Raw genomic sequence first — 15500 nt, 5'->3', positions numbered from 1 at the left:
AATAATTTTACACTCAAATAAAACATTAACTTTTCAGGAAGCAATAGCATGGCCAATTGCAAATATTACAGACTAAGAACAAAACTGAAAATGCAACATTTTCCATACTGACCTACACAAAAGGACAAAACACGTGGACATATAAGTTCAAAAGTTAGTTTGCTTAGCTTGAAAGGAACCAGCTAGAAGATTGGTCTAGAATTACCACAACTGTGAAAAGCTGGAGGTCTGAAAAAAATAAGAATACTCTACAATAAGTATAAGATACTATACTAATGCAAAAATAATCAATTATCAAATGCATAACCACTTGCCTTGGGGCAGGAAACGGCCTAGAAGTTCTTCCACGTCTGTGGTTCTGCAATCCTGTTAAATCTTGTCTGAAGCCACTTAAAGTCCAACCCCCTTCTGCAGCAAGCAGGGGTATCCTCAACTAGATCAGGTAGCCCAGAGCTCTGTTGAGCCTCGCCTTGAGTATCTCCAGGGATGGGGCCTCAACCACCTCTCTGGGCAACCAGTTCTAGTGTTCCACTACCCTCATGGCAAAGAACTTTTTCCTAACATCCAATCAAAATCTACTCTTCCCTAGTTTGAAGCCATTGCCCCTTGTCCATCCCCAAGCTGGAACTGAGACTCATACTCCCATCAGACTGAATATATCCTTGTCGAGTTCATTAATGTAGCAATTTAAAAGTTGAATACTATAAACCCACATAAGGCACACAGATAAAAAATACCATCTCATGCCTGAGACCACTCAAAGAGGAAACTGCTAGCCAGAGAAGGGGCTGACAGTGACAAGGTATTGGAATAACTGCAATGATGTAAAAATTCAGAAGAGAATCAACTACTCTGTTGAGGAAGAGTCCTCATCTCTTCCTCCTTCTTAGCCTGTTCATGACCCCAATGGTGAGAACAAAAAGAGTCCTGCCAGATTTTAATAAACTAAGAGGAGGTATTTCCATGTTTTGCAGGGAGAATGAGCTTACTCTAAAATGCAGAGATGAGGACAGTGCATTGGAATGGAGAACAATGGTCCAGCCCTGTGAACAGTTCAATTTATATACGCAATAAAGTGCATGACCTTCTAGCCATAATCACTATAAGAAAAATAAAATAACTGACTCCATTAGCCTATGCTAATCACACAGCTCTTCCCATCTCCTAAAACTTCTCATTAAAATGATTTTTTAAAGTCTGAAATAATTACAATAAATAACAAGAATCTTATTTCCCATCCAAAGCCCCATTTCTAAGAGCAACAATAATCCCACTGTCAAACAACCCTAAGAGTGGGATTTATTTTATCTGTTCTATACAGCTCATTAGCCTAAACTCTGCCTTCACTGTTTCACTATGAAATGCTGGTTAGGTAGTTTATTGTCAGTGTTTGAAGTGGAGTCAGCCAGTAAAAAATCAGAATTACATGCTTCAGGCTAATAAAATGTGTCAGCATCTCCTTGACCAAATTTCTATGGTTATCTGACCAGAAGATCCTGTAACTTCTGTCCACAGCAAGGCCTACTCAATGCTGCACACACCTTCTTCTCCTTCACTATTCTAAACACATGGATGTGGTTTCTTTCCCATGACAGCATTTTACCATATAGCTTCTATGCAGTAGACTGATAGTAGCAGATAGCAAAGATCCTGAGAGATTGCTTTCAGTTTAACAGCAGAAGCATCTAAGTAGCTTGCAAAGAAGTCTGTGATGGTTGTTTTTTTATGAGGTGCAAAGGAATTTTTAAAGTCATGTTTACTTCCTACCATTTTTTTTTCTCCTGGAAATAGGCTTTAAAATAGTTTCACAAGTTAAAAATAAAAATAAAGTATTGGCAATTAGAACTGGTAAGTTTGCATTTCACAATCCCAGTAGCTCCCTACAGTCCCCAGCAAGAGGGCCTCTTCATGGCTCACAAATATTAGCAAAGTTATTTGCTGAAACCAAATCAGTAATTGCATCAGCTTCACAAAAGAGCCACAAGTCCCCAACCAAGAAGAAAACAGAACAGAAAGCTCTTCTGAGATCCAGAGCTCCATTGCACAAGTACCACATAATTCTTTTTCCAAGGTGGGAAGCAATGTACTTTAAGATTCTTTGTGCAGCAATGTACTTTAAGATGCTTCGTGCAACTGCAAAATATTTCTAATGCCTGAACAGAAGAGTGGAAAAGAAAGTAGTTCGGTTATTAATACAACATATATACCCATTAATTTGGGACACAAGAAATATCACCACTATGCTTCTCTGGATGTCTGGGACACCTCACCTAAAGAGAGGGCAAACTAACATACCAGATCTTTTTCAGATAAAACAGAAACAGGTTTTTTGTTTGTTTATGTGTTATGTTTTGTTTTGTTTTGTTTTTTTTTTTTTAATGCAGTTGTCACACCAAAACCAGAGAAAGGAAAGACAGCATCCTCCCTGTGCCAGGTTAGTGTTAAACTGAACATTCAGTATAAGTAAGCTGACAGGAGAAAAAAGAAGAAAAAAGAAGTACAAAATTAGGAAGATTTAATTTCATTAAAATACAAAAAAAGGCTCAAACACTGCTGCATCCTGTTCAATGACAGAAGCCAAGTTCTTAAGTGATTTAAACACCCATATCAAATGAAGCAAAATACTTTTGACTTCCACTGACAACTTCTACCAAATCTGAAAGCTATCAACAAACCATACTGCAAAGACTCATTTCTCATTTTTTTAATTCATTTATCTACTGACTGAGAAAATTTTAAAGGGAAATTAAGTATTTCTAGGTCTCTAAGCATACACAAAAATGACATTATTATATTTATGCCACTGGAACCTGTGCTTGTTATACTGTCACTTTAAATGAAGGACTATTATCAGACTGCCTTTACCCTAACAGACAATTAGTACTAAACACCAGGAATGGAGAACTTGAGGGGCAAAGCAGCTCCAGCTCCCAATTCAATTACATTAAGCTACTGGAATCATGCAGCTAAGCAAGGAGTCAGCAATCAGAGCAATCATATTCAATCAGTGAGCACCAGGGTACAGCTGTCTATTCATCAGGCCACAGCACAGCATCCTGTTGCAGTGAGTAGAACACTGATTGAAAACAGGAAAAGTATCTCTTCGCTCATCCCCTATTGCCATCCATGACTTCTCCTCTCCTACTGTTGTAAAAGGACCAGTTATACTTACAGGCAGATCTGCATAGAAATAATGTTTTCTGTCAAACAAGGACTTCTTGTTTATGCTGCAGTTGAGTGCCAGGCCTGTCATCACTGCTGCTTCTACACATCTCCTGTTGAGAACCTAAGGAAACATGACACATGGTTTTGTTCAGATACTCAGTATCTAAGAAATGTGCCTCCCACACATTGCCATATACGGAGCACATGTTCAATCTTGCCTGTCTTCACCCACCATTAGATCGCTTGCCTTGTGTGGGTAGCTCTTACTCATCATTAAAGTCACAGTAGTTACAAATTTCAAAGCTTTAAGATGAAAAAACAAGTGATTCCTTGTCATGCCACCTAAGATGGCATGCACTGTTCCAGCTTGTCACTTTCGCAAACATTTTACTACTGTTGAATCTCGGAGCATACAAGAGACAAATCATAGCAAATAATAATTGACTTGTAACCAGCTGTAAACTCCTACTGGGGACTGAAAACACAGGGGATTTGCACTGGGGTCTGCAGCACCATGCCAGTAAAACACCTGTAACTACAGAACTACAGTGAATTAACGAGTGTCTACACACAGATTCTGATACTTTGCTTCATCAGGATGAAATTAAGCACACTTACATGCTTTGCTAAAACAGAACCAGAGAGACATAGTCATGGCATCAGTCTACAAGTATACATGCATTTCCAGTCCCAGGTAACCCAGGGGTTAAGGGATTAAGCAAGATCTTCATGAAGTTAAATGTGATTTCTCACCATGGAGCCAACACTCTCAGTGTCACACCCTTCTTTCACCTCAGTAGGGTCATGATCCAGAGAAGAAAAAAAAATCCACTTCAAGAAGTATTAACAAGCAATGTTTCAGTCATGGTTTTTTTCCTTTTTCTTTTCAAATGTGCTTTCATTAATTTAACAGTTGGTTTAACTAACATCAACTGGATTAAAATGAAAAGAAGGGAAGACTGAATTTGTCTTAGCACAACTTTGACATGCTTAAACTTACAATACTTCGAAATAGGAACAGAAATTCATCCATGTTACTCTGCATTGTGCAGCTACCAAGAAGTCAGTTTCCAGCAGGACCATTAAAGGGGCACATTATGTAAAAGAATTTACATGAGCAGAACATAAAAGGTTTAAATGGCACTTTCTTCAACGTTTCTGACAGTATTTACTTTTTATATTCTCCAGCCAGATTTCTGAAAACAGATTAAGCACCTGTACATTTCCCATCATCCCATGTCTTCAGCTGGAAAAGGAATCTCTTAGCTTTACTCATCTAATATTTAACAAGCCAAAACAGTAAGAGAAAGTGTAAGAAACTCTTTATGTAATAGAAATTTAAAAATTGCTTATACAGACAAGAAAGTAAATATTTAAGACATTTAACAAAGGAACTTTCAGATCTTTAGTAGAGCTATATATGGCTAACCAAAACACATCATCTGTTCAGGCATATTTTATTTATTAAAAAAATTAAAAGATACATAAAGCAAATTTTGAACAAGAAAGAAGCAAAACCAATTCCTCTTTGAAATACTGATCTGCAGCAAAATGAACACAATTAGTCCTGACAGTAATCCAAAGCAAACTTGGAACTACAAAATATTAATTTGTTTTACTACCACAAATGCAGTTCATTATATAGTAGAAGCTCCTGTTTTTGACAACTAAGTGCTTCCAGACAGTACAGATACATTTTTTTAATGTTTAAGGAAGCTTGTAACAGTACTAGTCAAATTGTTTCATGTTTAAAATGTCATTATATTTCTAAATACACAGGCAACTTCTCCCCATTCTAAAGCCATATGGTATGGTCCTGTTTAGCTTCACAAATTAGGGAGGACCATGCCAGTTAGCCTTTCAACAACTGGTCACCAGAAGGCTCCATCAGGTCCAGGTACTGCTGTGTCAAAGTAGTGAACTGGCGTCTTTCTGCATTTCCTGATGGTGCCAGGGCTGTGACCAATGTAACTGAAGAACAAGACAAAAGCCAACTCCCAAGTCACGGCCAGTTAGAAGCTCACAGCACATTCTTCAGAGGTGGAATTTATCTAATGACTGCACTAAAACTACTGCCTTTGACCACTTGGTCTTCAATTTATCCTTCAAACAAGATAGAGAATATCTTCCTCATTGCCCTAAGGAATAACACTGTTTCGAGGTGAAGGAAGTAATTCCCACACTTACTTACTTACGTACTACTTACACCAGTGAAAAGATTTTGCGCTACTGCTGATGAATCGTTTTGGTTGGTCTGGGGAAAAACTGCCATAAAAACGAGAAGCACTGATTATTTTAATGTAGTATTACTAAGTACTTAGATGACTGTCATGTGTACGTGTCCCCAGTGTACTAGGTCATACTAGCCAAATCATTATATATGCATCACTAGCACCACCTCCCATGCTACTTTATCAAACTCTGTGGTGAAAGAGGGAACGGCATACTGAGATGTCTACTACATCCATATGCTTCCTCTGCTCTATTTGAATCTAAAAGAAAATTAATCAGATGACCGTCTCACTTCCTAAAAAAAACAAAAGCTGACATGTTTAATATTACTCCATTTCTTAAGTTACTACTGCTACCCATTCCAGTGATCAAGACTGTATGTAGAGATGTTAAGCAAACTACTACTTTTCCTTCAAACAAGCCTAGCTTTTCAAATAATCTGCAGTGATAAACACCAATTCAGTATGTGAAACTTCTCATACTAATGGCCTAGAGTAAGTCCCCCAAGCTTGTTTATGCAGTAAGCTGCTATTAAGTTGACAGTTTTGACTAGCACCAAAGATTTAAATTACTGGCTTGATCTGACAAACTGCTAGTCTGGCATGTTAGCAGAGTGCTAGCCTTGAAAGAAAGTCATGTAGCTCCTGCAATAGTTATGGACAAAATACCAGAGCCTATGAAGCCTTCCTAAATATTTCTGGACTTTCAAAATGGAAGCATCTTTCCTAGGTATTTAATGAAAATCATAAGGATCTATCACAAAAGGAAATGTAGATTGTTTGTATTGGAAACTCATGAGAGGCATTCACAACAGCATCACAACACCATTTCTTTGTACCTGTGCTATCCTGCTAGAGCACCATGGTAACTGAGTGCTAAAGGAATGAAAGAACAATCCAAGCAAGACCTTTCTCTTTCTGATACTCTATTCTTTCTACCTAGTTCACAAGTGGATAGACTTCTTTTAAAAGTGTATCATCTTTATTTGCAAGGTTAGTTTAGTCAAGGTCTTGGTTTTCAATACAAGACCATTCAATAGCTATACAAGCCCACACACAACAGTTTCAACAGCATAAACTCCCACCAAAAGCAATTTTTTAAATGTTTGTTTCCTTTAACAGCAGGTTTACTCTTTATGTTAATATACTAAAGAAAGCTGACTCCCTCTTCGGTAAGCATATACATTTCTATATTTAGTACATAGTCCTTTTTACATTTTAAAGAGAGCAGGTGCAGTTTCTTGTTTTGCTAATAAGTATTATACAGGATAATTGAGGGAAAGGATAGAAGAAACATCTAGATTCCCCTCCCAGAAAAAAAAATACTTTTGCTACTTTTTTTTTAAACTAATCTTTGCCATAACAGTGTTACCCAGGAGCCCTATGCTACTGAACAACGTATTCCTTGCACTAAACACAGTAAAATCAAAATAATTCCCCAGAAATTTCTGAAGTTTTTGATTCTGGATTACACATTTTAATAAAGTAGGTTTCATACTAAATGGCTATGTTAATGTCTTCATTCCTACTTATAATCATGAAACAATTGGCATTCATCAGGTTAACTACAGGATTGTTTATCTAAGAAACATTTAATCTTATTTCCTTTTCATTTAAAAATAACAGCTAGGAGAAGGAAGTAGTACAACATACTTAGCCAGCTCTCTGCAGACAAGGCAGTAGTCTTTAAAAACCTCAACACACATACCTAATTTCCCAGTACTCCCATTTTATAGCTCTCTGATTTTTATTTGCTTCCCCTAATGGGTATATGCAGTCTTAGTATTCTTGCTCTGTTAAAAGTACCAACCAGCTGCAACATACAGATCTTTGAAGAGCAATCATAAGTTAAACTTCAGAACAGACTACTCATATCTAAATGCAATGGTAATTGTTCAGTCTGACACTGCAGATGACAATTTCAACACAGCATTCTTCACTGGTGTCTTTATACACATACAGAAGAGTATAACCAACTTGTAGCTAAACACCTACAGAACGCACATTACAGTTAAATGAAGACACAACCACTTCCCAAATGACCCACTTATTTCAATAGGTCTAGAATCAGAGTCTATCCCTTTAAACATAGTTTTGTTTGTTTGTTTGTAAAAAGCTAACCTAAGTCTTGGCATTTGTTTGGTCTGCAAAGATCTCCTGTGTTCCAAAAATAAAAGTCTGTAACTTCAGAGGAAATACAAAAAGAAGTCCAGTATCTCTCCAACATTCATACCTCCTTGTTGACAGCACAGCTTTCTGCATCTGCCACATGGGGTTTTTTGACATGTCACAAGGATGCGCTCTCTCTCTCTCACACATCAGTTGAAATTTAAACTGTTGCTCATGTTATCTGATCCAGATCCAGCGGTTGCAGTGGCAAAATCTGAGCATGTAACTAATAAACACCAGTTGCAAAAGTTCATATAATCCCCTTGAAATCTAACACAGTCATATTTAAGGTGGCAAGGTGTCCAATAATCAGAAAGAACACAAAGAAAGGAACCAATTACAACCTAATTGTACCAAGATAGATAACATTCAAACAAAATGTGGCAGTTACACAACACTACACAGGACACAGCTAACCATGAAAAAGTACAAAGCCCCAGCCTTCAATTACCTGTTGATATTGTTAGATGTTTCCTAGATAACCTTCCAATGGAAAAAAAAAATCATCTAAGAAAAAAAAAATCATTAAGAAGAATGAAGGAGCAAGATGCCAGTTGAAAAAGTTTAAACGCTAACAAATTGGTAGAACCATGATTGTTACAGAAACTTTTGCTTAACAGAGATAGGCACTTATATACTAAGCACTAATTTGAACTTCTTCAAAGGGAGTCACTTGGAACTCTTTGTCTGTGTCAGTAGACACTGTCTACACACTGAATGAAAATTAAATCAGTTAAGGATGTCAGGGCATATATAGTGATTGATAACAGAAGTAATAGTAATTTACCTGCAAAAACCCACTCATTTCAAACTTAAAGAAATTGCCAGCTCACTAAGAAAAACTACTGGAAAAGCTAATGTCTTAAAGCAGCAATTTTACACTGAATCCAGGAAGAGGGGACATCAATGTGTCAAGTTGTCATGTAATGGTCACGCTGTCCGAAAGCATCAAAGATGGCACAATAATTACAATAACAGAACTCTCTGAAAGAAGGGAATCAAGATAGTACAAACTCCTGCTCCTCAACAGGAAGCAGAAAAATATCTGTATAAAGGAAAAGGTAGAATTATTTAAAAACTAATACAAAACAAAATAAACAACTTTGAGAATGCATCGAAAGATGACAGTACCAATATCAGAAGGAAAACTAAAGCACCCTTTAAATCCCTGAGATGGGTATGAATCCTGTCACATTCCTGGGCAGCCATCTCAACAGTGCAATGCTGCAGAGTGGAGAAGGCAACAGCATGATACATGCATTCAGTGCTTTCTGGAGTGCTCCAGTGACATTCCTCTGCTTTGGAGAAATCCAAGTTTAAGAACAAGAACTAACAGCTGTTTTAGCCCTCTTTTCTTCAATGAAAAGGCTTATCTGGTGGCCCAATTGTCATTATACAGGTGAAAGAAGATACAGTAGCACCCAAATTCTTCCTTCTAACATTATTTACATAGGGAAAATGAAAGGAGTTTAAACTAAGATGATACAAAACTCTCAGTACAGGGTAGCATTGAGTGAGTTGTCAAGCCCTCAAGAATGTCCAGTGAAACAGGAAAAAATTGTATATTCAGATTAAAACACGCATCTCCCACAACATTCTACAGCAGATCTTACTCTGCTTCTTTAGGTCAGAGGGCTTGACCATTAGTAAGTGTTTCTGAAACTCTCTCAAGATAAAATAGATGCTGTTCACACTGTGAAAAGAATGAAATTCAAATGTGTGAGAAGGTGTCAGGTTTTCAAAATACTTAAGACTCTAGGGCTAACATTCATTCAAATTGTATTAATTTAAACCTTGGTTACTGTAAATCCTAGATTTTTTCTTAGTACACTCACCTACAAAGAAATAGACTGAGGCTTTCACTGAGTCATGCAGGAGACTAATGTAAAATGTGCATCTTTTCATGAGATTAGCAACAAAGACTGTAAGCATAGACAAAAAGGTTTCAGCCTTTAGCTACTAGATCTACCATCTTATTTCCATGGCTGAGCTATAATTAACCTTTAGTCAGCCACCTCAGTCATGAGAATAGATAATCATGGATTCTCTTTCTGTGAGCTCAGCCTTATCTTTATAAACTTTTATAAAGATTCTCGTAATTTTCAAAACAGATAAATCAGACTGGGAGTGCAGCCACCTTTATAGAGCCTCAGAAGAATTTAAAATCAATCTGCAGATATGATGCACCATACACCACCACATATGGCATAAACATTCCTTTGTAACAGGTCTTTTCAAAACACCAAGCTAAGATCATTGCCGAGTTCACTCACCAGGTGAAAAACCAGGGCACTGCACATTTCATTACATGAAATGTAATTCCAAGTGATTACATACATTACATTTCAGGTAACATATGCAGTCATACATAGCCACAAAGAAAAGAGATCCTCACAGTAATTTCAGTAAGATGCTATTTGGTTCTAGTGGTGAGGGGCTCTATCACCACAGTGCACAAAACCTGTGTAGAGTCAAACAGGATACGCCATTCAGTCTCACTACTTCTAAACTTACTTTTTTAATCAAAGCTTGGCCACATGATTTTTTCTACCTGATACCAAACAAGAGTGTACCTGCATAGCTCTTTTTGCCTGTAGCTGTCACTCAGAAGCACATTATGAAAGCAGCATAGTGAAATGGCCCTGACACTAACATGGTTATGGTCACCCTAAGGCATACTTGCAGCAGTAAGCATAACATAAGCTGTGTTACAGTACAGGAAGGAAATATAAAGAGGAAAGATAGAGGAGGGCTAAACACATTCTTGTAGTTTCCCCTCTCCTATGCAGGACAAAGCCAAGGCTCATGCCCACACTCATTAGTGATCCAGGAATGTAGAGCAACCAGAATAGCTCCCTTTAGCACCATTCTCTCTGCTCTCATTCTGAAGCAGCAAATACCAGCATCGTTGTCTATCACAACCATCTTGTAATTCTACAGAAAATTTAAATCCTTGTAATGCTGAAAACTGCCTCTATAGCTCTCAGTTTATAACAGCAGTTATTCTTTATTTAATACAGCAAAATTACTGTATTAAAAGTTTTACTTTTTTTTTTAATAGATTCAAAAGAAAAGGCCAAATAGTTACCTTCTAAAGAGACTTATTAGGCAGTAACTGTAACATCTGTCAAAACGTTGTTATGTGGGGTTGTTTTGCAAATACTCGGAAATCTGCAAAAATCTAACCTTTGTCTTTCAAAATCCACTGAAATCCAACTCTACTGCCATATACAAACATGTACAGTTATTTCAAGAAAATAAGCCAAACTGTTTGATTACAGAGCAAACACTGGTCTCCAACATTAAGTCCTGTGCAGCAAGTAGGAGGGGAAAATGAAGTTATGGCTGTTGACTGATTTTGTATCACATTCTGACATGCAAGAACATGTGCTTTGTAACATTCACTTTCAACTCTATTTTCACCAGTATGACAGTCAGAAAAATCTTTTTTCTCCTTGGACAGATAGAAGCAGTTGGTAGCAGTTAAAGTATCACTACTTTAAAGTTGACCAAACCTTTGCTGCTTTTTGATTCTCAGGGGCAGTTATGTTCTCTGCCAAAGCCCACATATATTGGGGTTCTATCAGAAAGGTCATAACCAAGCCTCATTTGTAAAGCACTTTAATAGAGGAAAAAGCACAAGAGCTCTTCCAGATAAATAGTAACATACATAAAAATTAAACTCTTAATAAATACTCATTTTTGTTCATTCAAGAACAGTTTTTTCTGCTTGACCGAACATAAGCATTACACAATTCATGCAGATTTCTATGCATTAACAGAATATTAATTAGTTCTAAAACAAAAATCTTGTAGCCTTTTAAATTCAGTGACTGTTATTTCTCCAGCCCCTGCCCCCAAACAAAAGGAACTCATTTTCCAGGTTTAACTAGATTCTTTTAAAACCAAATGATTGCATAAGATTCCCATTTTCTCTGAAAAGTTTTCAAAATTCCATAAAATTAGATCTGAAACTCAGCCCTGAATTTCCACTGAGACCAGAGTCAAGCAAATTTTCCCAGAATGTGAACTTCACTCCATTAGGTTTCAATACTTCTGCAAATAAAGAATGAGTGTACCAACTCGTTTATCATTTTAAGGAACACATGGCATATATTGAGACCCAAGACATCCAGACATAAGTTAATTCTCAATTTCAGGATATTATTTAAATCTGTAATATGGTAATAAAAAGCTGCCAATAAAAAAAAAAATCTGCAATTCAAACCTCCACTCAAGTAGACTCAGTGAAACACTTCTGCATTACATAATTTGACCTCATCAGAGTCTCTGCACGCTTTTTGCATGAGGCAATGCTAACTCTATTCAGTATTTATTTTCACTCTATAGCAACAACCTGTTACATTTTCTAAATCATTATTTTTATATTAAACTTTTTATGATTCCCAGAGAATTCTACAACTGCAAAGTCACAATTAAGATGCGACTTCAAAAATTTATTATGTTGTCACTAATAAATGTCATTGCTGAGTGCCAGCGAGCTGTTTAGACTTAGTCCGCAATGACTCACACAGATCAGGGAGTTCTCGAAATCACTGTTTTGCTCTGGAAATAGGAAAGGTTGACACTTTCCTAAATTAGAGACTTTCTGCTTTGGAAGCAAAGTGCTTCCATAGTGAGACATTCCAAACAGCAAATGACAACTACATAAGTAAACATATGTCAAGACAACATCAAGTGGCCACACAGAAATGTAAGATGTTCTTCTCTGACAGGATTTTAAGTATCTTTCATATTTAAGGAATTTCCTGTGTGGCATACTACCAAATAAACCCTCAGAGAAATACAACTCATTCCAAATGTTGAAATAAACACTTTTTTTTCCACCTTTGCAGAGGACATCAAATATCTGTGGTGATGGCTCAGGAGTGAGTAAACTGAAAAGGAACAGTACTAGGTATCTTGCATTATCAAACAGCCAGAAAACAGAAAAATATGTCATTCAACAGTAAAATCTTGGGAACAACAAAATATCAAAAGCATACCCGAGTTGTCTGACATTAATCCTGATAAAAATTAAGTTGAAGCATAACTTACTGGTAAAGTTCCTGGTAAAGAAGCATCAAAGAACGACACCAAAGAGTTAGGAGGTGCTGCAAACTGGACTTGAGAACCAGAGAAAAGTTTTGAGTTGGAACTTATCTGTGCATGAATTTCCAAACCCACAACTGGTACCCATGGAGCAAGACTGAAAAGGAAAGAGAGGGGAAAATGATTTAAATATAGATGTCATTAAGCACCATAAACATCTAAAAATATAAAATTTAAGAACTCATCATTTAGCCTTTTGATAAAAATTGAATTGCAATTGTAAAAAAAAAAAAAAAAGGGTAGATTATGTTGTAAATAGATGTACAATGTAATGGCAAAAATTGTGCTGCAATAACAGAGAACTGAGACTAACAGCATCTCAAGAGGCTATGGTACAGCAGAGCGCCTTCATTATGTATAGGAAAGAATGCCATAAAAAAGAAAGGTAATGGTCTGAAACTTTTAACTTTTCCTTACATGAGAAATATTCGAGGAATTATCAGGCAGACTTGCATGCTGGATGACCCTAATTTGGTATTTCACGAAAATCACAAAATCATCATAAATATCAATTACTTCTCAGGTACTTTGATAAATCTTCAACAGAGGTGGTATAATAAATTACGTATTCTCTGTCAGCTAGTCACTTGCATGCTGGGAAAGGTGGCTCTCCAGAGCAGTGTTAGTAGCATATTAGCATAAACATTAGTAATCTGGTAATAGAGAAATCGTCATTTAAATGAGAGAGCTACTGCTCTCTGAACATACTCCACAGAATAAAGCTTCTCCATATCATCTAAAAGGTAATTGCAATTCTCACATCCATAACCTTTATATGGACAAGAGAAAAGGTCACCTTTACCATATGAATTGCTTGACAGTTTCTGTAAGCAATTATCTGGCCTTGTACAAATGAAGTGACACAAATAATATTTCAGTGATGAAATCACATTTCTACAGCAGAGTACTTCAGCAATACAAGTACTGAGATAGCTATAGGAGGTAAGTGAGCTATTGAAAAACATCAAACATAGCGTTCCTTCCAAAGGTGAACATAATACATTGCTGATTGTAGTTCTCTGCTGCCTGTCCAAGAGCTGAGGACATCCCTACAAACACCAAACTAGTGATGCAAACGCCACTTATATCACTGCTTTAAGAATATTACCATAAAGGATTATGGCTCAGACATTTAAAGGAGCCGATAGACTTTCTTTCACTGAAACACAGTATTTTATTTGCTATTATCAGCTGCTCACAAAAACATCAAGGTTCAGAAACAAACAGGCAGCTTTTAAAAAAATGTTGGGAGGCAAACTTACTCACTCTTTAGAAGTGCATCCCCATCACAGCATAGCGCTAAAAATTACATCAGGCTTTGCTTAAGCTTAAGTGTGGTGGCCTACACTCAAGATTAAGTATGTGTATCAGTCAGTCACTCCTCCAGACCTATCATTATAGATGAGAAACCTAGAGTTTCTTGCCATGTGTTTTCAAGATTTACATGCTTCTGCCAGTGCCTGCACAACTTCACTTGGGTTACAGGCTGTGCAGTGGAACCTGAATCTTATCCACGAACACACAAGCTTTCACCAACCCTAACATTCAGTTACAGCAGAAATAAAATGGTCCGTTCCAGGCAGGTTGCACAATTCTCCACTAGAAGAGAATCCTGTGGAAGAGAATAACCCTTCAAAAAATAACTCTGAAATTTGGCACCATCCTTGCTGATTATACTTCAAACAGGTGAATGCTAATGGTTTATAATTTGCTCACATTGTGTTTGGCTCTCCTCACAGCCAAACATGCCAAAGTGACAGCTCTACTGTTAAGCCAAATACTAGTTTGGGGAGTTTGGCGAAGGGTGCGAGATTAATGCATGCGGAAAAAGCGCTGCCAACCACCAGCAACCTGCCGCTGCTTTACAGAAGTCATTTAAAGCGGGCCCTGTTGCTGTCACAGGGCCATCAACGCTCAACTCCCGCAGGCCGCTGCTGTCCTTGCCCAAACCTAGTGGCCCTAATCCGGGCGTGGCTCCTACACGCAGCTACACCCTGAAGGCGGGATGTCCCGGCGGAGAACCGCCGCCACCAAACCTCTCGCCATGCCTACCCAGCACCGTACCCGCATTTCTCTGGCGGCACTACCCCACCTCTCGCGTTAGAGGCGACGGCTCGCTGCCCGCAGGGGGCGAGGGCGAGACCCCTGGCGCCGCGCTGCCACGCCTGGCACCAGACCCCACCACATCCGCGCGCGGCCGCCGCCGCCATTTTGCCTTGCTCGTCGCTGAGAGGCTCTCGCACCGCCCGCTAGGAAATGTAGTCCGACGTGCGGAATGACTGTGCTAAGCGGCGGACTGCGCGGGGCGGACTGCGCGGGGCGGACTGCGCGGGGCGGGCTGCAGCTCCCAGCAACCCCCTCGCGTTGGCACCGCCCTCCCCGTGCCGCCCAAGGCCTCAGCTCAGGGGTGGGCCGTCCCCCCGTACTCCGCCTGAGGGCGGGCCGGCGGTCGCCTTCGGCAGGTGTTGGCTGATTGCAGGCTGTGGTGAATGGGCGGGCTTTTGCGCTTCTCTTTCGCTGTAGAAAGGCTTCTGCTGGCTTCATGGAAGTGCAGCTCATCCTCACACATTCTTACTTTCCTGCTGTAGAGGCGTTTCCCCTGCCATCCAAAAAACGTGGTAATATTATTGTGGGAACTGGCTGCACTACAGTCTTAAGAGTTTTCAAGAGGTCTTAGTGTCACCGAAATCGGAAATCAAACCTTTTAACGAGGAGGCATTCCTTTATTACAAAGTTTGGCAAGTTTGGGTGCTTGAGGCACCACAAATCTAGCACACCAGCTGCAATTTGCAGTAGGCATTTATACAGTGAAAAGTAAAAGTT

General features: G+C 38.5%; 1 protein-coding gene across 1 annotated transcript in view; it reads right to left on the bottom strand.

Annotated features, from left to right (window-relative positions):
* Positions 1-14887, bottom strand: part of GATB (glutamyl-tRNA amidotransferase subunit B) — a 39806-nt gene extending 24919 nt beyond the window's left edge. Inside the window, exons 1-3 of the mRNA XM_054382950.1 lie at positions 14742-14887; positions 12624-12774; positions 3173-3286 (exon numbers count right to left, since the gene is read on the bottom strand). Of these exons, the coding sequence (XP_054238925.1) occupies positions 3173-3286; positions 12624-12774; positions 14742-14887 (411 nt within the window). The remainder of the gene's footprint in view (positions 1-3172; positions 3287-12623; positions 12775-14741) is intronic.
* Between the last annotated feature and the right edge of the window lie 613 nt (positions 14888-15500).

Source organism: Indicator indicator, chromosome 8 (assembly GCF_027791375.1).
Source record: "Indicator indicator isolate 239-I01 chromosome 8, UM_Iind_1.1, whole genome shotgun sequence".
Classification (NCBI taxonomy): Eukaryota; Metazoa; Chordata; class Aves; order Piciformes; family Indicatoridae; genus Indicator; species Indicator indicator.
Note: the sequence above shows the minus strand (reverse complement) of the source record. Positions and strands in the feature narration are given on the sequence as shown.